Genomic DNA, 27,940 nt, shown 5'->3' on the forward strand with positions numbered 1-27,940 from the left:
TGTAAAAGGTGTAAGATACAAGGACACTGGCTGAAGTGTTAAGGCTGCCTTGATAAACAAACATGGGACGAGATTATAGTAAGGACTCTCCATGTCCTGAAAACTGATATATGTGTATGGAATATCCTTCATCATGACCAACATGAAGAGCAAAAGATGGGCCAGTGATTGTCTCGGAAGGAGGGTGCAGGAGGGTTGTCTGGCTCTCTTTTGGACCAGTGATCCCACCACCATCTTCCTGCCCTTGAGCTGTATCACATTTTCTACTCTCCTGCCCTCGCCTGCTTTGCTATACTTGCTGCGGGGCAAAACCACCAGCTGATTAAACCAACTCTGCCCACCCCGCACCTGGCTGCCTACAGCTGAACGTAGCTGGAGAAAAACAGGCAACCCTGCTAGCTGGTCTCACATTTAAAACAATATCATCTACACTCACTCCCTTTGTGAACTCATTCCTTCCCATGGTTTTAAATATCATCTAAATGTTGACCATTCTAGAACTCATAAATCCCATTCAGACCTCTTTCCTGAACTCGAGACTCTCACATGCCAGTGCCCACTTAACAGCAGACATTTAGGTGTAAAATAGGCATCTCAAACCGAACCTATTCAAAAACCAGGCTCTTAACCTCCACCCCCCAGAAAATCTGCTTCTCCTTTAGCCTTCCTCATTTGGTTAATGACAACTCCATCCTTCAGTTGCTAAGGCTAAAAGACCTTGAAGTTACCCCTGATTCCCTTCTTTCTCCCATACCCTACATATAATCTATCAATCAATCCCGTTGGCTCTATGTTCAAATCCATCCAGTACCCAACCATTTCTCACTACCTGTACTGTGATCACCCGAGTCCATGCTGCCATCACATCTCACCTGGATTAATTCAACAACCTCTGGGCTTCCTGCTTCGACACTTGCTTCCCCTTGAGTCCACTTTGTCTTGCAGCCAGACGGATATATATAGAGTTTTTTTTTTTTTTTTTTTTTTTAAAGGAAAGTCATATCAAATGTTTCCTCCTCTCAGTTCAGTACCATCCAATGGTTTCCCATCTCACTCAGAGTAAATGCCAAGTCTGGACAACGGTCTGGGAGACCCCATCCAACCTGGGCTCTGCTACACTACTGACCTCTTCTCTTCACCTCACCCTTTGCATTTCTGCTCTTTCTCTAGAACAGAAGACAGCTCTCCTGAATCACCCAAGTGACATCCTTTCCTCTCTTAGGTCATTCCTGACATGGCACCTTCTCAACAGTTCTTCCGGACTTCCTGATTTAAAATTGGATTCCTCTCAATACCCTATTCTCCCTTCCTTGCTTTATTTTTCTTTAGAGCAATTATTGCCATTGAATATACTATGTGCTTTTCTCATTGACTTTACTGTCTGTTTCTCTGACTAGGATTTGAGCTCTGAGGGCAGAGATGCTGATACATTTTGTTCCCTGGTCTTCACTGATACCTGGCACCACAGGCACCAAAATCATTTGTTGAAAGAATGAATCTTACCTTCCTTTTTCTAGGAAAAATTATGGCCTAAGATTCTGAAAGTTAAATGTTGCCAGAAACCACCACCATACTCTCCTTTCCAGAGGAGCTTTCACAATGGCTACATATCTGGAACCATCATGAAGACTATTTATTTTACCCACATAGCACTCTTTACCACCATACATTTTCCCTCTATCTGTAGTCATGTGGCTTTATCATATGTGTGTTTTCCAGCTCTCCTGATTCTGTATTCTCATACATCTTCTTTGCATTTTGTCTCTAACACCAGTGATAATTTTTAGAATCAAAATTAACAACTTGTTTGGCCTGTAGGCTTAAACTTCTACTGGCTAGTTTTCTTTAAAAAATTAATTTTCCTCTATCAACAACATCAATTTACTGTAAACTTATAGTATTTATACTACTTAATATAAATACTAAATTTATAAATACAGTATCACAGAATACTGTGATTACTCACACTTCTGAAAGGAATATTAGCTAAATGTTTTATTAGATAGATGATATTTGATGACTTTCTAAAAATGTGGTTTCATCTTGTGAATACACCTGAAATGCTTTCTTTAATTTGGGGAGAGTTTTGTATGTAATTCACATCATCAATATCATGCAGAGGGTAATGTCAAGGTTCACAGTGATCAGGCAACATCCTATTACTGAATTTGGGGAAAAAAAAGCAATATTTTTCTTGCATATGACTGGCACTACAGGCCTCTAACAGCAAATATTAACTTTCTCCTCCATTGCAGACTGAATTGTGTCCCTACCACCCCATTCATGGGTTGAAGCCCTAAGTGCCAGTGTGACTGCATTTGGAGACGAGGTCTTTAAGGAGTTAACTACAGTTAAATGAAGTCATAAGGGTGATCCCGAATCTAACAGGATTAGTGTCCTTATAAGAAGAGGCAAAAACACCAGACGCTCTGCGAGTATCCACAGAGGAAAGGCCAGGCGAGGACACAGAGAGAAGGTGGCCCTCTGCAAGCCAGGAGGAGAGGCCTCAGGAGAAACCAACCTGCTGATATCCTGACTTGGATTTCCAGCCTCCAGGACTGTGAGGAGGTAACTTTCTGTTGCTGAAGCCATCTAATCTGTGGCATTCTGTTTTGGCAGCCCAAGCTGACTAATAGAACCTCTTTCTGCAAAATTGGAATTAACTGTAGGGTGAATGAAAACTGGCAAAAACCTTACTTCCTAGCTCAGAAATAACCTTTGGTCACATAAACAAGTGTCAGTATACAAGCCTGCCATGACCCCCATGTCCAGACTTTGGCAGACAACTGCAGAAAGGTTATCTACATGCGTCAATTACGGATGGCAGGCGAGGGTAGGCAGAGATACAAAGGTGAGAGAGAGCATTACGTTGTTGCAAGAGCTAAGGTCTGGCTGTATATACAATCACTGCCACTTTAAAGGGGCGTGGGGGTCATAAGTAGATAGATAAGTCCGATGATATTAACAAATATATAAATCTCAAAATACCAAATCTTACAAATCTTGAAATATCTCAAATCTATCTTCTAAAATATATCAAAACATGTTAAGAAGCACCATGATTTAAACTGGGTGAATTACCAATGTTAATGGCAGTTTCCTGCTTGTCTCCTGTAAGGATCCAGATTTTGATGTCTGCTTTCATTAGAGTTTCTATGGTTTCAGGCACTTGATCTTGTAATTTATCCTCGATGGCTGTAGCTCCAAGTAGCTGAAGATTCTGCAAAAAAAGAGTGGCAACATTTTTAAGATTAAAAAAACAGTTTAGGGCTTCCTAGGTGGTGCAGTGGTTAAGAATCCGCCTGTCAATACAGGGGACACGGGTTCGATCCCTGCTCCGGGAAGACTCCACATGCCGCGGAGCAACTAAGCCCGTGTGCCACAACTATTGAGCCTGCGCTTCAGAGCCCATGAGCCACAACTACTGAGCCCATGTGCCGCAACTACTGAAGCCCACACGCCTAGAGCCCGTGCTGCACAACAGGAGAAGCCACGGCAATGTGGAGCCTGTGCACCACAACAAAGAGTAGCCCCCACTCGCACAACTAGAGAAAGACTGCGTGCAGCAATGAAGACCCAACACAGCCAATAAATAAATAAATTTATAAAAAGAAAGAAAGAAAGAGTTTTGATTCTTTAAGAACAAAAAATTGAAGTGTATACATGTTTTAAAATCAGGGACTAAATGATAATTCATTAATTTGGTGTACATTCCAAGGACCTCAACAAGTTTTCTGTCTCCAGCATCCCTAACTTTCATCTAGTACTTTTGGAAGGAGACTTAGGCTCCCTGAAGCTACCTGTCTTACCGTACTCCTCCCTAAGGTAAGGAACTGATTCTAAAAACACACACACACATGTTGAAAAGGGGAATCAAAAACAGTTAAAAAGCAGCAAGCAGCTATTAAGAAAAAATAAAAACAAAAACTATGGAAGATCAACACAGTGAAGAAGTAATCTAACTGACCTGTTTGAAAAAGAGTAAGGTTACAGGCTGACACTATTAAATCGTAATTTGATGCAGTGTCAGCAAATGTAGACACACAATACAGTTAGAAAGGATGAAGAAAGGAGCAATAAACAAAGTGATAGCATTAGTCTCTGAAAGAAAGAACAGGCTGAGTGTTTTTCACATGGTTCCATGTTTGCATAGTGGAAGGTCAGATTCCATTAAAGATCTCTTGCTCATTAGATGGTATCTTTCATACAAGACTGAACACAACCAAAACATTCTGTGGAAAGCTGTTCTAATCTCTGACAAAGAAGACGAATGGTTTTTTCTCTCATCTTCCTAAATGGAGGGAAAAATGAGAACAATCTCCTGGCTATTAGGGAAACCTGGCTTGCCAAATGGAAACAGGTAATGGTGTTCTTGGTCCTAAATACACAGAAATGGGCAATGATGGATTAAGATTTAAATCTTTCTTTCCATCATGTGACAAGGCATTGTCACTAGTTGGGTACCCTTCCCAATGGTGTTCTGCAAGTCACAACCAACCGATTCTCAGTATTACCCACTTCCCCCATAACCTAACCTCCGGAATGAACTAATTCAGCATTTATCTTTCTTCCCAAACATTTTCTCCCTTCTTGCCTTCCTTTCTTATTTACTAGGGTAAGTTGAAAATTATCCACACTCTGGCCATGGAACTTATTTTAATAAACTTTTAGAAAAGACAAATACATCATTTTTCAACATAATGTCCTTGCCTTTTAATACACATTGTCCATCTGTCAAGAAGCTTTCATATTTCCTCATTAAAAAATGTTTTAGGCTGAGCTGCGAGCCATGAATGTACCGCTGTCTTCACTTCTTCATCAGAAGTGAATCTTCATCCTCATAGGGCTGCTTTCAGGGGATTAAACAGGTGGAAGTCCAATGGAGCAAGATCAGGACCATAGGGAGGATGCTTTAACACCTCAAAACCAAGTTTTTGCAGAGTGTCGACAGTGTGGGCAGAAGTGTACGGACATGCATTGTTATTCAAGATCACAACACCCTTGGATAGCAGTCCTCTGCATTTAATCTGAAGTTTAGGCTTCAGCACAAACTTTTCGAAACCTAAGTCTGTTGTGAATTATTTCATAGGTAGAGCCATGGCTGATTTGCAAATAATTTGCCACATAATCCACTGTCACTTGTCTATCTGACAGAATCATTTCACATGTACACTCAATATTGTCATCAGCTGTGGATGGGCATCTGGCTCCTTCTTGATGGCTAACACTTGTGTGACCTTCCTTGAACTTCTCTATGCATTCATACACACTTCTTTGCGACAAAACACTTTCTCCATACTGTGCACAGACTTCAATAATGGCACCAGGTATACGCTCAGACCACAAAGAACGAATCACCGTACACTGCTCTTCTTTCATGCAAACTACAAGTGACACATCCATTTTTGTTCGCACCACAGTTACAAGTGAGCTGATGTAACACGTTCACACCTGCACAGCAGTGACTGGGGAGACAGTAGCCTTTAACAGAAAGTGCTGATAAGACAATGTGGCCAACAGAAGTTTTAATATAACCGGAGTACGGATAATTTTTGACTCACTCTCGTAAAATATCAGACAAGGACAGAATAGATAAAACGGAAATTACTGCAAAGGATAGTGTCTGGGTTGATAATAACAAAGAAAGCATTCCACTTTCTATTTTTCCCTCTAACATTAACTCCTATTTACTTTTCATCAAAGTTCAAGTCTAAAAATAGCCCCAAGTCTTGGTAGGCATGGAAAATAAAGTTAAATATATATACATACACGTAAGAGTGAGTGTGTGTGTATAGCTGATGAGTGTATTACTTAGGAATGTGTTTGGCTATAAATAATAGAAAAAATCTGGCTAAAAACGGCTTAAAGATTCCTATTTCTTACATCATTAGTACTGAAGTGGGTGGTTGTGGATAAAAGATTGTTGGCTTGACCATATCTCCACTCATTCTCCAGATCTGTCTCAATGTCTCGAGGTGGCTGTCACAGCTATAATTATAACAGCCACAATGAAGACAAGACAGAGGTGGTAAACCCAACTGTATCCATCTCTTATTTGAAAAGCAAAAGGGTTTCTCAAAGTCCTCAGCATATTTCCAAACACAGCAACTGGCCCGATGGTGCTACACGGCCATCCTGGACTATCCGTCTTTAGCTTTTCCGGCCCTGGTGGAGGTGGCTAGGCAGAAGGGCAGTAGGAATAGGTGTTAAATTAGCAAGCCTACAGCCTCTGCCACAATGCTTAAATGTAGATGGGTGTGCATCTGCATTAGTGTTAGTAACATACACACACATGCATGAGTTTACACGTGTAGGTATGTGTATAGACACACACGCAACCCCCATCGCCCCGCCTGGCGAAACCTGGCTCATCCTGGAAGTCCAAACTCAAAAGCTACGGCTTCTTGGAAGTTTTCCTTTACTTCTTAAGACAAGCTTTCCCCTCTACGGTGCTCTGATAAAACGCTGCTCCTCTTTACACACTTAATTTATCATATTAAGATTACCTGTTTAAATGTATGACTCTGGTAGTTTTGTTCAAAAGCGGGGACCATGCCTCCAAGCTCCTTGTTTCCCAAATGAGGACACAGGAGCCCAGAGAGGGGCAATGATCTGCCACAGTGACGTAAGCTGATAGATTACGGGAGGGCGGGGCTTGAACCCAGATGCTCTGTGTTGCCCATCCCATTCTTGCCCCTCTGTGTCCATGACGGTGCCCACAACAGCTCCAGTCTCTGTCCCATAAGTGCTGGCTGAAGGAAACTGAGTAGGCATCAGTGTGTCAAGGGCTAGTGCGGACTCCTTTAAGTCCTTTTCTACTTAAGTAATATTAGGTACAGGAACAAATGCAGCCCCTGCTCTGATGGTAGGCTGACGTCCCTAGTTGGCTTGGGAGGGTGAAGGGGCCTCAACTTGGGCATATTCCTCATAAGAATGCTGGCCTGAGTGCTCAGCGCTGACCTGAGGAAGACCCTGTGAGCCCAGATACACCACATCAGATTCTGAGGAGATGCTGAAGCAGGGCTCTGGCGAGTCTCTGGTCCCTGGCTACCTATAAAAAAGTGCAATTTTAAGTTGAAAAAGGAAAGGTAGGGACCATGCCCTGTACACCTTTATACTGTATCTCCAGAACTGATAGTCAGCATTTGGTATATTTGCAGAGTGAGTGAATGACAAAACAAACAAACAAACAAACAAAAAAACAAACAAAAAAACAAACCCCCCAATCCAAAAATGTTCTAAAGTCTTGTTGCAACCTAGACCATTTTCTCTTCAATATACTCCAAATAACTCACGCAGCTATTAGATACACTTGATGCTTGACTTCTTATTATATAAGACAGGAAGGCAAATTTCCTTCTTTAAAAAGATAGTATTATTTTATTATCTTTAATGGGAAGCAGATTTGGAATCTCTCAAAACCTGATGTATAATCATCATCAAGAAGTTCAAGAATGAAAAGGAAGACCAGTTCAGCATCAACTATGCCAGCAACACAATCGCTGTATTTCAACATTGAGACGATTCCATCAATTCTTTCAGCTACTTTTAGGACATCAGTAGGTAATCATTCTGGCCCACACCCCAGGGAAGATCAGGATATAGCTGTGTTCACATGTTAGGTATTCCACAGAAAGCATGATAAGATTTTAAAGAATCATGAAGATAGTTCAGTAACACAAGCTCTCAAAAATTTCAAAACAAAAAATTATTTTTTTTGTAATATGTTTCACAAAACTCTGGGGTAACTAGATAATGTGAGAACCAAGACAGGAATACAGTAATTAGAAACATATAAACAAGTATATTTGTGTGTTTTCTAGTTCTATTTTAAGGGGATAAATGAGCTGAGGAAGTACACGGGGAGACAACTGCCCTGCACAAACCTAATAAAAGTAAAATGACTGCATGGGGCATATCACACTGAAAGCACATCTGAAAGAAGGAAAGCAGCTGGTTTTGCACAGGTAAATAGGAAACATCTTTCCAAACCAGGCAAAAATAATATAAAGCACCAAAAAGGAAGGGCCAGCAATGAATATGCTGAAAAAAGTTACAAGTAGGTTAACTTGGAGTGTGTTGGGGGTGGCTACGAGAACAGGAATTTCTAATGAAACATTTCTGAGTATTCAGCAAAACTGCAGTGGGTCTACTTTGATGCCAACAAAAGAAAAACTGCATTTGAAAGCCTGTTAATTTCCCCTTTATTCTAAGAGCTCCTCAGGTACAGCACTTACTAATTTTAGTGGAAGGCTCTGCAGCCTCCTTTCCTTTGGCCCTGGTGTCATTTATTGTGAGATTAGATCTTGAGTGATAGGCTGGTTCAGCCTCTGGAAATGAATATCTTTAGCTACATAATGATCATTAGGAAAAAAGATGTGAACTTTGCGTGCTTTTCCTGATCATAACACAAGAGTGTTTCGGCCATAATCAATTTCATCCCAAACATGTATTACCTTACACAGATGGCCACTAATGGTCACTATGGGAATTACATATTCAGCAAGTGTTGAAATGTGATAAAATTCCCATGGCATTTATGGAATTAAAAAAAACCCTCCAAACGCTAATTTTACTTTCAAAACGTCACTGTGCCAAAAGTTATAAAGATTTCAGTTGATGCCTCTTTGATATAATATAGATTTAGTTTTCACTGAAAAATCATGAAATAATATTTATTTACCTAGAAAGGTCCTCAATAATCTTGTTTTCTCCTTTAGATATTCATAATGTAATGTTCTTAAAAAGGGATATAAGTATAAAATTTCTACCCTAGTGAAGATAAAAAGCATCATGCAGAGTATTTAAAAACTATGGTAAAATGTATTATGGTAGATTTAGAAATTATGTTTTTTTCCCCCAATACATGTATATTACATGTATTGGGAAATAACAGAACCTCAAAATGACCTATTTCCATATAAGCAAATATTGTGTCAGGGCTAAGATTATTTTGTATTTTTGAAAAATTTTGTTTCTTGGGACTTCCCTGGTGGCGCAGTGATTAAGAATCTGCCTGCCAATGCAGGGGACACAGGTTTAATCCCTGGTTCGGGAAGATTCCACATGCTGTGGAACAATTAAGCCTGTGTGCCACAACTACTGAGCCTGTGAGTTACAACTGCTAAGCCCATGTGCTGCCAACTACTGCAGTCTGTGCGCCTAGAGCCCGTGCTCCACAACAAGAGAAGCCCCTGCACCACAATGAAAAGTAACCCCCGCTCTCTGCAACTAGAGAAAGCCCGCACGCAGCAACGAAGACCCAATGCAGCCTAAAAATAAATAAAATAAAAATTTTTGTTTTTAAATTTTTGACGTATTTTTAACATATTTTGTGATATGTTCCTAAATGAGAAAAAGCATAATTATCAAACTCACATCAACTTGGGCTTCAGATGCTAACATGGACTATTTGGCAGAAGCTTCTTTGAAGACAAATAAAACATAATACTGGCAAATAAAGTTTTATCACTGGAGTAAATATGGATAAATACTAGTAACATCTGGTAACCTTCATTACAACATGAAGTAAGATTGTGACTAGGAAGACAAAGAAATATTTCTTTAGCACAGAAATACCAGATACTGCTAAGTGCTTTACACTGATTCATTCAGTAATAGCTTTAGTGAGGTTGAGTAAATTATGTAAGGTCAAATGGGGGTACAACTGAGCTCGGATGGTAAGAACAAGACACCAAGAATCAAAACACACCCCAAGGTAGCAAACGGGAAGTAAACCTGAGATTAAATGAAAGTTAAAATTTTATGCAAATCTTCAGGTTTTTAAACATTTGTCTCTGCTGTTCAGGTTTTGGTAATACTCTGTTTCCGTGAATGGGTTTCAGCCTCAGTCCTGACGCGCTCCTGCCAGGTGTACCTGTTTCCTGTTTCCACCTGCAGGCTCCAGACTCACAGTTTGGGACTGGCGCCCTTCCAAGCACACACGTGTGCCTGCATTCATTCACTCACAAACACACACCGACCAGGTAGTTCCGGGCAAGATGGTGGGACACAACCATAGTCCCTTCCTTCCTGGAATTTGTACTTCAGAATCCATTCTTTAGATTCCTCCCTGCCTCGTTTTCTGACTGTACCCCTTGCCTTGTATGGGCATCTGTTTCTCCTAGACCCTGCTGCTTGGCTGTCATCAAGCCCCAAGTATTTAGCCACAGGAGAAGAAATGCAGAGAAGTGGTCTTTGGATTTTCCTTAAGGGCTTATTACACACAGATTGGTGGGCCCTACACTCAGAATTTCTCACTGAGTAGGTCTGAGGTGAGGCCTGGAGATGTGCATTGGTGACAATGCTGCTGGTGTGAGGACCTAATTGTTTATCTCCAGCAAGGTTGACAAACTTTTTCTGTAAAGGGACAGATGGTAAATATTTTAGGGTTTGAGGGTCATATATTCTGTGCTACAACTCAGTTCTGTCATTGTGGCGTGAAAATGGCCAAAGACAATTTGTAAACAAATGGGTGGAGCTGTGTTCCAATAAAACTTTATTTATAAAAATAGGCAGTGGGTGAATGTGGTTCTTGTGCTGGAGTTTGCAGATCCTTGATGTAGAATACTGGTGAGCAGCGCATCTCTGCACCGCCCTCCATCCTGACTGACTGTTCTTGATACTTCCTGGGTCAGCTCTATCCCTTCTTTCTTAGCCTGACCTTAGGTCCTCTGGTTCCAGTTCTCTTTCCTCCCCTTGAATCCCAAACTGCAGATGAAGCCGCTCAACTGTAATATACGATTACCGCCAGAGAGAAACAGTACTCTCCCTAAATAATCACATCACTGTATGCTATATACTACCTTAAAAGTAAATACAAAATTTTCTGTGAGTACGAAAGACAAACACAAGAAAAAAGTATTTTCTTAGTCTGGGTGGCTCAAAAAAACCATCCAAGATGAGTTAACATTTGACCTTCAATCCTAAACGAGGAATTAAGAATTAGCCAAGCACTCGGGAGAGGTGGGAAGGGATGGGGGAAGAAATTCCAAACAGAAGAAGTCACATGTTGCGAAGACAGAGGTATGCAAGACCATATTGCGTTTGAGAAGCTGCCATTTCGTCAATATGGAACCGATAAATGAGGCGGTGTGTGGTGGTTTAAATAATGTTAATTTAATAGCGTTGTTCTGAGGATGAAATTAATCAGTCATCTCAAATGAGTAGTAAATTAGGAAAATGATGAGCTTGGAAAAGCTGGCAGGGAATGGAAATCAATGGGGCCTTTTTTTTATGTTTTTTATGTTGGGGAAGAATTTTAGAAGGGGAGGGACTGGATCAGATTTCACTCAGAAAGTTCCCTGGTGGCCAACTGGGGATGGATTGGGAAAAATGGAGGCCGCAAGACCAGTGCGGAGGCTTTGGCAGTCATGCTCTTTAGCTTTAAAATATGGTAGCTCTGGAATACAGAGGCCCTGGTGGCCACAGGATTCTCAGAATCATTCTACAATGCTGGCTCTCAAAGAACGCCAGCTCCTCTCTGTTCTGCATTCCACTGGGCACCATTCACTCTTGTGTTTCTCTTCCCAACATGTCCTCTTTGCACACAACAATGGGGTTTTCTTTACATCTCTGTCTTTTCAGTTTAAGCTGGGCTAGGGTACACTAAGACTAAGAGCATTAAATCATTGGCATGGCTCATTAGCCTGCTTCTGCAGAAATCATGCAACCAAGGCCAAGAAGGAGGTTTTAACTTGGTGCTTTCTGAACCACAGAAATCATACTTGAACTCTTACACAGCCAAGGGCTTGCCAAATAAGGTCAGGATTCACACACCCAGCTGAAATGAATCAGGATTTGCGAGGCAATTGGGTGTAGCCTGCAAAAACAACACATCCATCATATCCGAGTGAGAAGACAGCAAAACCCAGAGTGCAAAGTCTACCGCGAAGCGTTCCTAATAAGGGATCAATCAGCCAGAAAGGGGAAGCGTGAGATTAGAGATCTAAGGGAACATTAAGTACTTTCAATAAGAAGACTCTAAAGATGAGATGAGGGAAAATCATGAGAAACACATTCCCACCTTCATTTTTAAGGAGCATTAGAGTACATTACATCACACAGAGTGCACACAGCCTGCCTCGTTTCCAGAGCGGACGGGTCCTGAACACGCAATGCCTCCCAACCCCAAGTGCTGATCTCGTGATGACTCAACTACATACGTGGTTACATTTTATTTTTCAGGTCGCCAACATTTTACATACATTCTTGCTTTCTTTTAAACTGTGCCTGCAAAATACCATACGGATTAGGAACATAAGATTTGGAATTAAGACAGAACTGGGATTTGAATCCCTGCTCTGCCAAGTACTGGATATATCTCCTTCAGCAAAGAATTTACCTAAGACTTTCTACATCAGCAAGATAAGGCTAATAACATGGCTGTACTAGAGCTGTTTTGAGGATGAAAATAGATTGTTTATCTCAACCTTTTTTTTTTTTTTTGAGTAGTCAAGTAGGAAAAAAATGTTGAGTACTCAGGTACCTAAGACCTAGGTATGTCTATATTTTTTGTATAACCCATCTGCTTTGTTAATATATAATTAAATATATATTAATATATAATAAATATATTATATATAATAAATTTTATACATTGCAAAATGGAACAAATTATAAAAAAAATGAGATAAAACATAAATAGAAACAGAAGTTATAACATTCTCTTGCTCACCCCAATAGTTCATTTTGTGAAGCCCATGTTAGAGGCCCTGGAACTAAATAAGGAAAGGAACAGAGGACCTAGAGCTGAGTAAAGGCTCAAAACCTGGCAGGCCTTCTTAGTAGATAAACTGACAGACTGCAAATGTTCTTAAGCAAACAGTAAAACAGGAAACTACTGGAATTTGAAACCACGAAATCACCAGTACATCATGTAAATTTTCATCTAGTACATTTCAGTTTTTAGTACAAATGAAAGTGATATTGGCAGTTACTAAGAATAGAAATGGGTAGTTTTATCTGAAAAAGCACTCAACTCCAATACAGAAGTTACTGTGAATTTGGCAGTCATAAATGTTCAGGAAAAGCTCTGTTTTTCATTACGTTTTATATTTCTCTAGGAATCCTCTACGCCACTCGCAGCCACATGTCGGGAAGGGTGCTGGACTCTGAGTGTAATGGTTGATCCGTATTACGCCACATCAAGGCAGTCTTTTAAAAAATCCCAGAAATGTCAACCATATTTTGGGGAGGAATCAAGGAAATAATGTAAAAAAAATCTCACTAATTATCTCACCGTCCTATCTCAGTGCCTACTGCAGTGCTCAGGGCACTAAGCCCTGTCTGCAATGACATTTTCCAGTAGTCAAGTTTCCTGCCTATCTCCAGGCACTGAAAGACAGGGATTTTTCCATCCTTTCCCCCTCCTGTGCCCCCAGAGCCCACAACAGAGCCTGACAAGTGCTCAGGGATTTGTTGCTGAATCTTTCCGAGCAAGTGCTTCCCACATTCATGTTAAATAACTTGGAAGACAGGTTCTTTAAAATGACTGAGTCTAAATGTCCAAGAATGCATTCTTTAAAATCCTTCGCTCCCTTTTCTAACACATCCCTAAAATAATCCTTAGTGACAATGCATTTGAAATCAACATCCTCAGTGGGCAGAAAGCATGAACTATGTGGGTAACAGAAGGCAGGCTTTCGTTAAGCAAGCACTTACTACATAAATTTAGCCTTTGAGTTAATTATTTGACTCATTCATTTATTCATCAAATGCTTATTCAGTGATTAATACAGGCCAGATTAATACAGGCTCTTGGAAACAAAGAGACAAATACGGTAAAAAAACGATCCCTGCTCTCAGGAAGCTTCTATCTAGTGGAGGATATATCAACTGTGAATTAAAAAGTCTGTATATATAAGACACAATATAGCTATCCGATTCAAGGGGGAGCTAGATGCTGCCACAATTGTAGCTTTTTGATTACTCTTAAGCTCAAAAATGATCCTCTCTAACCCATAATTAATCAAAAAAACTTTAACAGATAAAAGTATGGGGGTAAGTTTTAATTTTTAAAAAAGCATATTTTGCAATTTATGTCTCATAATAAGAGAAGAAGAACAATTTTATCACCAGGGAAATACTACGCAAGTATCATATCTCACTGTTTTCTGTAATGCTAAAGATAAATAATTTGCTTTCCTAAACATCAGAAGTGATTGGAAGGTAATTTATGCAATGCTAAAGATATAACTGCATTTCCCTATTGAAGCAAATATAAAATTTTTTCAAAAACTCTATTTACCATGAAGGAATACCTTCACATTTCAACCAATAGTTTAATTATAAAGTATTCCCCAATAAGTAAGATCAGAGCCCTCTGTACTACTAATTTTCAAAGGAATCCAGCAGCACAGTATGAGCTGGAGGCAAACAAATCTGTGTCTTGGAAATAAATGTAAAGTAGCAGATCAAAGAGGAAGGTGAGAAATTTCAGAGAAACCACTGCTAATGAAGTATAAGGCTTGATAATTATTCTGTTACTTATTTGCAACTTTTTCCTGACCAAATAACAAATACTTAATTTAAAAAATAATCTAATATTTAAACACAGAGACCAACACTAAGTGGCTGCATAATCTAAATTACAATTCCAAATACATTGTTTTCTTTCCAAAGAAAGAGGCTGAAAGAAGGTAAAACAGGTCAGACATGTTGTCTGAAAGAATGAGACCACTGTAAACTCTCTCAAGTGGTGACAAACAGAGACAAAGAGGTGTTTTCTGTCCATAAAACCCTAGTGATGCTACAATCCCCCTCCTCAAACTGGGTCAAGACACCTCAAGTATCTGATGTGATTCTCATAATCCCTTCTGCATTTTAACTATGTGAGCTTTCCTGTTCCCGAATGTCTTGGGTTTCCTGGTAATAAATGTCACCTTCTTGACATTTAGTAAAAGAAAAAAAAGATGTTTCAGGAACATCCTGAAACAACTCATCGCATTAGAAATGATTTCTTTTTAATCCTGTCTACCATCTGAATGCAAGTGTTGGAGCCCAAACTGTTACAAGTGTGTAACAGAGATATTGATGATATTTTATAGACGGATACAAAAGTCCTAAATCCTCTAAAAATGACTGTCACTAGGGAAAACCCTATCCAGAGAACTTTTCCAAACCTTCCACATCCTCTCTCCTTTACTGTGCCTGGAGATGAAGGGGGGTGTTCTAGCACTCAGCTGTGCTGGGTAGAAAAGTAACAAAAAACTGCCAAGGGACAGATGGCATTATCTTCTTGGATGTTCTTGGCCTATTTGAATATATTTTTTCAGATTATGTTAGGAGTTATAACCCCCAAGAGAGTAGGGCTTTAACTAACTTTCGAAAATTGAATTACTTGTTTGAACAAACATTGGAAGGATAAGATAGAGAACAGGGTTTAAAAGTACAACTTTAATCACAGTATAAAAATTTCAATTATTTTGTAATATATCAAAAATACATTCGTTTTCAAGAAAAGCTCTACAAATCTCTCACATTTTGAATGTCTTTAATGTAACGCTATCATTAATGTGTCAATGGCATTTTGCATCATTAATTCAAATATGTCCATAACATCTTGTATACGACCACAAGGATGTTCTGATCTTTTGCTGAAAAGTGAGGGAAAATTTCCATAGTAATTTTGAGGAGCACATTTCCTAAAAATTTCACACACAAATGGAATATTATCTGGTTTCCAAACTGTGCTCCATGGAGCCCCAGAGTCCTGAAAAGCCCCTCCTGGGCTATGATGAAGGCAACGTAGGGTCGGAGGGGAGAGCCAGTTAGGGGCTTCTCCCCACCTCTCCAGTTGTTAGCCAAAGGAGCTCTGCTTTTGCATATTACGTATACATTGAAAATATATATATATATTCAGGCAACATTTAGTTTGGAAAATAGGTTCTGCTCTTAAAAAAAAGAGATCTGAAAACAGTTTAAAAGTCACTATCTTATGTGCTAAGTCCAATATTAAGGGCTCTATAAAAAACAGACCCCAATCACATGAAAAATAGACTACATAATAAACAAGTCTCATTTCAAGTAGCCAAGGAAGGGACTTCCTGGTGGTCCAGTGGTTAAGACGTCGCCTTCTAATGCAGGGGATGTGGGTTCATACTCAGGGAGCTAAGATCATACATGCCTCACAGCGGAAAAACCAAAACATAAAACAGAAGCAATATTGTAACAAATTCAATAAAGACTTAAAAAAAATAAAGTATCTAAGGAAGAAGCCAAAATGGATGAGCCTAGGACTATGACAGCTAAATTTAAGGTCAGAGTGACACATCAGCAGAATCTACGCCGATACCTTAGAAGCTGCCTCCGCACAATGTGTGATAACAATCCCCCCAAAACTTCTCCTGAATACTAACCCCAGCTGATTTTAACAAAGAATGGAAGCTCAGACTGAGGGAGATATGCTATCACCCTGACTACAGATATATTAAAAACTCTACAAATTCCAAATGATCAGGGTTGGGAAAATCATTTTTCAGAAAAGTAGCTTTTAGTTGCAGGGATCTCTCTGTGTCATTGTGCCTATTCTTTTCCTTCTAAAAGAATTCAGCTCCCCTTTAACTGGTAAAATAATCTTTTGAGGCTAATTTCAAAAGTTACCACCTCTCTGAAAGCTTCCTATGGTCCAAGTTTGTGGGTTACTCCTCTGGACTTCCCAGAGGAATTGGTTTAGACCAGGACACTCAGAGGGCCATGCCTACTGTTCCTTATTTGGTTGTGTACCCCTGATACCTAGCATTTATTAACCACCTAATGAGAGTTAATTAAGTTCATTACTGAAAGAAACTATGGTTTCTCGGGAATACAGAAAATTAGCCCTTATTTGGAACAAGCTGGCTGAAAAGGGAACCAATCTCTTTACCTTTCTGACTTTTCAGTAAAAGTTAGAGCGCATGGCTTATCACGAAGTAAAGAGGAATTAGCTATAAAGTCTCTTTTTCACGTATTTTAGGTAAGAGGCAGTCATAAGGGAGGCTTCTGTATATGTAAACTAAAAATATATAAATACGTGTAATGGATTTCCCCGGGCAATTTAGATTTCAATGTGACTCACGATCGCCATCTTCTGGATGAAAGGCTGAACATCTGTTTTAGTTAAAATAGGGAAGTCAGAATTTAATAACAGATATTAAATGCACGCGCGCACGCGCACACACACATACACGCACACACAGTTAAACCTATAAAATCGAATGTATAAACTCTAGGACATTCATAGTAAAAATGTTTGGCACATTAAACATTCAACTCCAGAACGTGCTATAGTGTGCTTCAAGTAGCAACAAAATTCAATGCTTAGAATCCACTTAAAATATTTTTAGTTGGTTATTATATATTAATTCTATCATTGCCACAGGGGAAAAGGCTATATTATATTCAGGCTGTGCCAGAAATGAGACAGGAGAAAAAGAATCATTTCCAAACAGAGTAATTTTTTTTAACTTCTCAAAAGGGTAAGAAAAGCCAAAGATTAAAAATCAATACCATTAGTGTTTTAGACACTATGTGACTCTGGTTGGAGATCCTGGAAGAGATTACAGTACTGGCCTCATAAATAAAATATTCACTTCACTACATAATATTCCAAAGACATATCATATATAAGGATATTAGAAAAGAAAGGGAGAGAGAAATTCAGTAAGTTGATTAATAGCAAGTCCGGCTGTGTGTGTACATCTACAACTGGTGGTGGTGGGGGGGGTGTTTATCACGTTGGAGGCTTCCAAACATGCTATCACAAGACTTCTGAGATATAAGGAGGATACAGAATAAGTTCAAATATAAGGGAGGGATGAGAAACTAGCTTCTAAAGTGATCTCAATCCTCTCCCCAGGAGACAGGGGAACAGTATCTAGAGTCACACGTGGTAACTGCATACCAGAGAAAACCACCTCCAGCTGGGGCACGCCACTCCACGTGTTACACAGAGCGGAGGGCCTGCGGGGAAAAGAAGGAGGGAAAAGTCCAGGGAGGCATCAGTAGTGCCGCCTACCGTCCAAGACCGGAAGTACCGGGAAGTACATCGAGAGAGGTGAAGAAGACAAGACATGTCAGTCTTCACTCACCTGAAGGCGAGATCAACTCGAGGCAAGATTGAGTCTACGCCTTACAGACATGAGTATACTGGAAGGAATTATATAATTAGGAAGTTATTTAATGGCAAGTGAAAGGTTAGAATGAGGATACCCGAGTGGCTAAGAGCATGAACTCTGGAGCCAGAGTGAGATTCTGGCTCACCCTCTATGATCTGCGTAACCTCTGCAAAATTACTCAGCCTCTCTGGTGCCTTGATTCTGTCATCTGTACAGCTGGGATAATTAACACTACCTACCTCAAAGGCACGTTGTGAAGATTGGATAGGTTAATAGATTCAACTGCTACAAACAGCACCTGGCACACGGTAAGGACAATGTAAACATGTTTGCTCTTTTTAATTCAGGAAGCAAGATTTCTTGCTATTTATGCACCATCAATCATAGTGTATCCATCACTTTTTGGCTGAATAGCCTTGGTTTCTTTATCTGTAAAATGAGGATATTTATAGTTGTGACAGAAATGATGGATGTATCTGAGTGACGACAGGCCAGGTATAAGCACTGGACTGTTCCCCCATACATTCTTTATTATTGGCTATGGGGTCACACAAGCTGTACATTTATTATGTTATTCTGTATTACACAGTATAAGCCTTTATTAACTATATGCACACACACATGTGGATGCAACCGGTGTGCGTCTGCGTGTGCGGGGAGGGGACATGCATATCTTCAGCGACGCGGAAGCAATGGAACACCTTCCTGGGGCACAGGCTAGACGAGCATAAATTGCTAGATGAGCATAAATTTGATCCAAAATTGTAAAAAGAGGCAAGATCTATACAAAGTAATTCCAGAGACTTTACAGCAAAAACTTTAAGAGTCGTCAGTCTTAGACCGGAGGAGATTCAACAGTTAGCCGTGTGTCAAGATATTTTGATGCTTATTTCATTGGCCCCTTGAATGAAGACGGTAGTTTCCTGGAAACCACACGTTCCTTATGAACAAAACAGGCCTCCACGTACCTTTTCAATTAACTCGTAGCTCTCTTCCAGTTTGAGCAGCCTGTTCTGCACGGACGTGGATGCGCGCTGATAGACGGTTCGCCACTCCTGAAAGTCACCCTCTGAAATCTCAGCCACGGCGAAACACAGCGTTCTCAACCCTGAGAAAAGGCAGCACACCCCACCCCCCAACATCAGATACGATTCTGTGCAGAACTCTGATCCTTCCATTTTTATTTAACAAAGCCTCATTTCGAAAACACTGATTCAGTTCACACGGTACGTGGACGTCTGACTCAAGTTCGATGGGACCTTAGGGTCAAATGTGATGAGTGCTCCCTAGCCTTTAAAACTGGCACCCGCTTCTAATTCCCCAGCTCTTTTCAATCCATCCTCCACACCTTGAGTAACTTTTCTAAAATTCTAATCTTATCAGGTTATTCCTTTGCTTGAAGTCTTTTAATTGTTCCCCAGGATGTAGTCCAAACCCCAAAGTCTGGCTCAGTCACCACACAGCAATTGTCTTCAATCTCATTCTCTGCCATTCACGTCCCACGGTAGGGCCTTTGCACAAACGGGTCATTTTCTCTCCATTCCACCCTCTCCCAATCCCCCTCTGCTGCCGGTCCTGCATCTACTTTAAGATTCAGTTCTTAAAATCATCTCTTGGAAGCATCCTCCTCTCACCCAGACCCCACAGGAAGAAATCCCCAACACTCCCATGGTGTGAATGACAATGCTTCGTATTGTTTTTCTTGTGATCTCCTCCTCCATTAGCTTGAAGCTCCTGGAGGGCAGCATCCTGGAGTTCTTCACACCTGTAACTCCAGTGCTGAGCACAGTGGCTGGCTCACAATAGTGGCTTCATAGACGCTTACGAAGGAAGGAGGAGAGGGACCCCAATGGGGTCTTACTGGGAAAGCCACCTTCCTCTAACTGGGATATATGATTGTACTTTTTACTTCTCTTCCACCATGGTGAATCTGTAGTATAAAGAGTCTAAAAAACTGAGCGACAGTGACCAAAAAAGCATACCCATCAGAAACACCCTGGGGAAACAATCACAGCAGATGTTTGAAGTGACCTACTTCCAGTGCTCAGTGCCTGTCAATTTTATAACTCACGTGGGGGCTACCCTCATCCAGAAAAAAGTTGATGGGCTGGAACGAGGACGAGGCGGAAGCGTTTGCCTGCCATGATAAATGCAGTTAACTAGGTTCCCAAGAAGACAATGTCCTCGCTCAAGGTCGTTTGGTCTCAGAATAATTAGGTGCTAGTGATCTCAAGTCAAATAAAATATGGCCAGGACCAAGTCAGAAAAAGAAGCAAAGGACATAAAGTGCCCAGAGAACCCCATCTTCCAAGAAAGGAGTAGGGTTGTCCACTGCCAGATCACTGAGAGTAGACCTTAAATCTTTGGGCCGTATTAGAACATGTTTTTCTCTTTTGGAAACCAGGCTGGACACTTACTCTGGGGTAGCCATGGTGCACAAAGGCCAAGCCAATTGGAATGTGTCCAGGAGCTGGAAAATCTTTAACATCACAACCAGAAAGGAGAAAGATGCTCTCCTAACCACCCCCCCCACCACCTCAAAAAAGGAACCTGTGCTGTGTGGTACCTGCTGAGCTCCTCTGAAGCTGCACCTCATGGAATCTGAACCCTATAGACGTGTGGGTCTTCATGCTCTTCCATTTTTGGAGGAGAAATGGGAGAAGGTTCTTCATGTTCTTGCTTTTCAAAGCCTAGTGCTTTTAAAAACATTCCTATCTTTCTGCAGCTTGGGTTAAGAGGAAAGGGGTTGGATCAGAGGTCAGGCTTGGTATCACAGGCAACAGTTCCGGCAGAAGCAGACAAGAGTGAAAACTGAGATGGGAGATTCAGATACAGCGCTGGCCACTTAAGTTTAGAGATAAGATTCTATAAATTCCTGTAGTAACTAACCCTAGGGCTTGACAACTCTCACTCCCTTTCATCTCATTTAGATCATCTCCCTAGACTACATTTCAGTGGAACAGAGAGACAGAACTGAGCATGTTTACCACGGACTCTCAGGCCTCACACAGAGCCTTGCGTGTGGTAGGGGTTTAATAAAAAGTCCAGAGTTGACACTAAATTGAATGACTATTTTCATAGTTATAAAGGTTTATTTCTTCTCCTCTTTCTTAGTCAAAATTGGAATATCTAGTTCTTTGACTCTTCTTTCTTTACTTCTGCATTGTTTGACATATAAAGTATTTAAACTGCAAACAGTATCTATTCTAAAAATCAGATTTATAGGCCCCACATCGCCTAAAATGTGGAGACAGTCTTTCAAAATTTTAATAAATACAGGAGAGCGAAATAAAAATAATGGATGGGAAAAGCATATAGTATAATCTAAATTATCAGCATTTATTTTTAACTTACTTTAGGACTCTCTAAGTAAAATAGTAAGAATGATCCTGTAAGATATTCGTAGTATATGATTTCATTTTATTTTAATTATGCTTTATTGCCATATAACACTTACCTTCTGTAGCAAACTGCTCTAAATGTTTTAGGGTAATTTCTTTGTATTTTGAAGTCTCTGCCAGTCGGTCATAAATTACAGTGTCCTGGAAAACAAACAGAAGGTATAATACACTTAAACTAAGAATTCTGAGTTTAATAAAGTTGATGTTGGCAACATTATTAACAGCGAGTATTAAAAAACAATCACTTTTAGCATTAGTGTCGAAGTACAAAGTATTTCCCTAATAACACTCTCTCCCTTATGACACTAAGAAATAAGGTTCTAGTCCTATATTTTCACCTTTCTTCTTTCTGAATAAATCCACAGTTACTGCAATGTTCAAAACCTCATATTCTATCAATACTTCACCTACCTGGGATGTGCTGCAAGATCTCCCCCAACCCCTGCAGATTTTGCAGAACACTACAGTGTTCATAGGTGCTATAAGGAAGAATGGTCCAGCACTCAGAAAGCTTGGGACGTGCTGGGCTGAACAAAGCTAAAGAGCTTGCCCTGCTGCAATACTTCTTAGAGCCTTTAAAATGCTAGTGTGCATGGTGGTTCCAAGGGGATGGCGGTATGGTATATGCCCCAAACTTAACTCGCTACTGAAACTTTTAGAGGTTAGGGCATCTTTATGGGATTGGTTCTCACAAAAGAACAAACTCTGAGAAACACAGGTCTAAATCCACAGAGTGGGCTTGTGGGTAGAGCAGGGAGGATCTTGGACAAACCTAGCATTGCCTTAACAGATAAGTATTTCTGGTTGTGTCACTTTAGCTTTAAGACTCAATTTACTTGGTCTGTAAAATTAAATTTCCAGATTATCTTTAAAGTCCCTTTCAGCTTTAACTTTAAGGGTCAGTATGTTTCTCTAATTTTTGCCCTTTTATAAATTGCCTATTGTTCCTTTAGTTATTCTTCAGCTTGGGTTTAATGTTTTAAGAATTTTAGTATTTGGCCTTCATGGTTTTATTAGACCAGGAAAAAATAAATCATTTATCTGCAATTACTTTCTCAGTGGTATTACCCATTTTGGGGTCTCCAGTCTCAGGGCTGAGATTTGGAAGCAGACTAATGGAGTATGATTTAGAACCCTTGAGAGAAACAGAACTTAGTGACCTCAGAACAGATGGAATATTCCAGGCTCCAATTATGAATTTCTTTTCATTTTTCAGTGGTGGAATGGGAAGGGGGGCAAAGCAAAAGGAAATGATGATTTCCCTTCATGGTTCCTTTCTGAGAATGGAAGGTGTAACTTACAAACTGTGTTTTCGAGAGGCTAGTGAAATTTTCAAATTAAAATAGGCCATTTTAAAACTAAGAAAAGCTTAAAAAATTAAAATCATGAAAACAAAAGTGATAAGTAATAAAGCTGGGGAGATTAAATTCTGCCATGTAGTTAAGCATTCTAGTGGAAGAAACTGATGTTTAAGACGGAAAAACTTCAACGTTCTTTATTGTATCAAGGAAAGCAGGGGACAGAATGTGGCCTTCTGCAAGAATTGTATAGCATGTTTTAAATGACAGTCACAACTGGCCATGCTTATGTGTGAAAAATACATACAGATACCTTTTTACCCAAAGTGACTTTCATTTATCCAGAGGGATACATCAAGTGTTTGATACATGGTTAGGAACCAAAAAAGGTTTCCTCACAGGAACCAAAACGTGTGCATCTCCTAGGATCAGACCTTGAGCCTACAGAGTGTACCTTTAGATAAAATCCTAAATGGGTTTACTTATCTGGTGTCTTAGCCCTCAGCAACATAAAGGTGGAAAATCACGGTGGGGTAACGCTGCTGGAGTGGCATGCGCTGTCAGATTACAGTCACTTATGCGAAGAGCCTAGCCCTCATGGCTAAGAATTTATCTTTGGTAAATTTTCATTCAAAGCATTGTTTTCCTGTTCATCTTTTAGTCTAAAGTTCCAACGCTGCTCTGTCCCTCACCTACAGTGACCTGCACACGGCAAGTGTTCAAAAAATATGTGTGAAATGAATAAAGCACTTGATGTAATTCTCAATTATCCCCAAATTGCACTTGTATGGAATACTACATTATACAATATAGCCAAATAAAGAAGAGCTATACAATGAAATGCAAGAATCAATAATAATAAAGTACCAAGTAGGAAAAAGAAGATCTTACATAATAGCTAAGCACTGTGATTTGTACTGATGTCACGCAGACAATATTGCTATAAATTAGCCAGTTACCATCAAGGAATCTGACCTTGTTGTCCAGTTAAACACCAAGTTGAGACTGATTTGCTGCATGAAGGTGGGGCTGGAATGTTTGCTGAAGACATTACACATCTATATTTAAATACAGACAAACATTTTCTGTGTTTATGTGTGCCATTCAGAATTACCTGTACTTTGCCTCTGATGTGGTGGTGAACTGCTAGAAACAACTAATTTCAGATGTGGTCTTTTTTGCATATGTGGCACAGAATTTGATCTATGGGGCACTTAATTTGAAAAATTTCAGTCACTTTAAGGCCCCTAAAGCATTCAGTGCATTAGTCAAGTTTCTAATTTCTCCCATGAATATAAATATTGGAATAGGATTATTTTCTTGAGTAAATCAAGCTTTTATTTGTGTAAATGTAACTCTTCCTAAATTGGCTACTACTGCAGACATAACTTGTGTATTGTGTACTTTTCCTTCTTTTTCAATTAAAAAATAATGAAGCAACACAACCCAATTGCTGAAAATCTGGAAAAAAGCAAGAAAAGTAAGTGATACACACACACACACACACACACACACACACACACACACACACACCACACACACACCATTTCTTTGTGTGATAGTTTAGCTGAACTCTTCAAGTACTATCTTCCAATTCACTAACTCTACCTTCACCCCTTCAACTCTATCTAGAGCTTATTTCATTTGTTGATTTTTTTCTTAAATTTATTTATGATTTCTAATTTATATTACATGTAACCTATTCTCCCCTCCCCCAAATTTCTTTTTAATTAAAAATAACTGTAATTTCTTTCTCATGTTGAGCTTTAAACATCCCCTGTCAGAACAGTTTACACAAATGATTTCATCTGGGGTGAGTCCATGCTTCCGTTCTTTTTGTGCTTGTTCTCTCTTTGACATGCGATTTCCTCATGTGTCTCCAAGTCTTGCTCTTTCCCTCTCCACATGTGTTCCAATCTAGTGGTTTTCTGTACTCCCCACTACGGGCTGGCATGAGCTTTCCTTAGCTCTTCCTGGGGTTAGGAAGTTTACCACTATCTTAGGTTTTATAGGGGGAGGCTGGCTCCCATCTGCATTTTACAGAAAGTACTATTTGTGCCCACTGTCCCACAGACACCAAACTCCAGACGTTGCTCCCTGATTCCAAACCCGGGGACTCCTACCGGTCTCAGCTCAAGACTTAAATTCAACATACCATCTTGATTTTCTATTCCTATTTTGGTCTACCTCTGTTTTCTCTTTACACTATATCCATCACTGCCATGATTTTGGAACAAAGGAGATACATCAAAGTATGAACACACAATGCCACGTTGAATGGAAAATGTTCTTGAAGCTTCTTAATTGACTTTCATGAGTAAGGTATTCTGTTGCACTTGTCACTGTCGATTATTCAGTCTACCAAGTAATCAACAGACTCCTCAGGCTTTTCTCCAAATTTCAATCTCCTTCCTGGATCCTCTACTTTTCACATTTAGCCCTCTTCTCTTTTCAAGCAATATCTTCTCCATATGAGATCTCATCAATCCCTTGCTTTTAGTTTCCAGCTATACTTTTAACTTCTAAATCTATATCAGCACCCAATATTTCTTCCCCTGTGAAATTCACGTATCTTTGCCTTAGGGCCCAGAAGTATCTCCCAACCCTTTATCTCAGTAAGTGGTATCACTTAGTCTATTTAGTTAGCCAAACAGAAATCTAATAATGATCCTAGATCATCTTTTCTCTCATCACCCACATGTAAGCAATTACTAAATGCTAAATCTCTGTCCTCTTAATCCTCTCTGTAATTGTCTTTGTTGATAAGGTTTTGATCCTTATCAACTTTTTCTTGGAAAGTAGTCAACAGCTTCAACTGCTAACCCTCTATGCATCTCTTGTGCTTTAAATCACCTCTTAAATGGCATCAGAATGATCCAGAAAGAAGGAACACATTCTTGAGCATGAAAAACCCATGACTTAACTCATGCTCAACCTCACATTCTGCTCTTCCCTGCCAAACTACATGCAATTCTCAAATGTACCTTGCTGTTTTACATGTTTATTCCTTTTTAGCATTCAACCACATAGCATAGCTAATTTGGAAGTAGAGGGAAACAATGCAATAAACAAGTTACTGTATGCAAACTATCTCCATGATTATTCAAAAAGGAAGTCCAATGTTTTTATTTTTTATTCAGTGCTTTAAGGCTCCAAACAAAGTTTCTAGCTGGATTACTCAAAACTAAGAAAAGGGGACGTGGATTGGGTGTAGTTAAACTGGACACATACCAACTGTTTAAAGTGGGAGGTCTCAAGGGCTCTTTTCATTACTTCAACACTTAATGTTACCCCTGGGAGGTGGAAGATCTTTACAATATACCTTAAGATTGTATCCTAATCTTCTCTTTACATATATTTCCCTGAGTAGTCTTAAGCTCCTGACAAATTTTGGGTCTTATCTTCCTAACCCCCAAATCTGGTGCAAAGTCTAGTAGATAAAATGCACACAGTAAATAAATGTTAGATGTTTGAATCAACAACCAAAGGAATTCTAAAACTAAATTCACGGGACATCATGAAATAATTCTACCAAAATTCTTAAAACCAAGGCATTCAAAAATTACATTTCTATGCTTTAAAACAGGGCACTGAAAAACATTCTCAACAGGAATTTAAATAATAAGCTTGGGTTTCTTAATAAGTTCAGCTTCCAAATTCCATACAATAAAGCAAGATTATTGATTACAGTTGAAATTGGAAAGTTCCAAGTTGGTAAGTTACCTGACTACTCCAAGTATACTAGGTACATGGAAAGGATAATTCATGAGGGAAATATTAACTAATTTTAAGAATTAAAAAAAAAAAGGTTCTGGGCAGTAGACTTCTTATTTTTCCATGAGTGTAAACATATTTTAACTAGGAAAACTCAGTTAGAATGACTTATTACTATTCTGTCAGTATAACCTGCCAATATATCAGTCAACCAATAGTTAGAAATTCTGTTATAATTAAAACAATGCAAATAAAATACAAATAGGAATCACCATATGAAGAAGTTATAGCAGTAATTGTGATCCATTTTTTTCCCGTTTACAGGGCCTTTAAAAAATTAGATTCAAATTGGTACAGGTCGCTACATTTCTAACTCAATTTTAAAATATTTTCTGTATTTAATTGTCTTCTAACATATTTATAGAAAACATATCTCAAATATTATGTACCAAACATTGAATTATATAAATAACCTAGGCCAAACTTTTTCAAAGCACCAAATTTACCCAGAAGGAATTCCATATTTCACCAGAAGAGGCTGAACACTATTGCTATAAAACACCACCCAAAGTGGATGTCAGCAACTTCAGGCTAAACATCTGTGTTACATTTCCATAGCAGAATGCTTAACACATACATTATAAACTATCATAAATCAAAACCGTAAAAGACAAAACTAAAAACTTACGGCTCCTTTGCAGTAAAGTCGTAACTTCCCGGATGGAGTGCGAACAATCACTGACATTCTTTTCCTAGCGCTGAAAGAAAGACAGAGGTTGTCCACCACGTGTCATCGTAGTGAGAAGCTGCATCTATACATTTGTCGCGTCTCACATATTTTCATACACACAGTGAAAAAATAAACTTGACCAAATTATGAGCCCAATCTTTCCACATACACAAACCATCTCCTGGGTATATAGCTGAGTACCTTTGAAAGTTACATTATAGTTTTTTTTGAGGCACCAGGGTACCATCTGCTGCCCCGGGGGAATAATTTACAAAATAGCTCCCTAGAAACCTCCAAGAGTTAATACCCACCAGGATAAAGGAGAGTTCCAGTTCAATGTTTTCAGATTTAAAAAATATTTAAGCCAGTATCTTTTACGATGAATTATTAAAAAGAGAAATGATAATCAATTTTAAGTACACATCCAATCACACATAAAGGCAAACACTAGCACTTTAAAAACCCACTGAAGGGGACTTTCCTGGTGGCACAATGGTTAGCAATCCACCTGCCAATGCAGGGGACACGGGTTCGATCCCTGGTCCAGGAAGATCCCACATGCTGCGGAGCAACTAAGCCCGTGCACCACAACTACTGAGCCTGCACTCTAGAGCCCTCAAGCCACAACTACTGAAGCCCGTGTGCCTAGAGCCTGTGCTCTACAACAAGAGAAGCCACCGCAATGAGAAGCCTGAGAACAGC

General features: G+C 39.6%; 1 protein-coding gene across 4 annotated transcripts in view; it reads right to left on the reverse strand.

Moving 5' to 3' along the window:
• Nucleotides 1–27,940, reverse strand: part of ATP8A1 (ATPase phospholipid transporting 8A1) — a 220,683-nt gene that overhangs the window by 88,398 nt on the left and 104,345 nt on the right. For all 4 annotated transcript variants that reach the window (XM_057729004.1, XM_057729006.1, XM_057729005.1 and 1 more), the window contains 4 exons: nt 27,197–27,266; nt 21,553–21,637; nt 19,064–19,203; nt 3,082–3,220 (listed from right to left, as the gene is read on the reverse strand). In XM_057729004.1, the coding sequence (XP_057584987.1) occupies nt 3,082–3,220; nt 19,064–19,203; nt 21,553–21,637; nt 27,197–27,266 (434 nt within the window). The remainder of the gene's footprint in view (nt 1–3,081; nt 3,221–19,063; nt 19,204–21,552; nt 21,638–27,196; nt 27,267–27,940) is intronic.

The sequence above is a fragment of the Hippopotamus amphibius genome, chromosome 3 (genome assembly GCF_030028045.1).
Source record: "Hippopotamus amphibius kiboko isolate mHipAmp2 chromosome 3, mHipAmp2.hap2, whole genome shotgun sequence".
NCBI lineage: Eukaryota > Metazoa > Chordata > Mammalia > Artiodactyla > Hippopotamidae > Hippopotamus > Hippopotamus amphibius.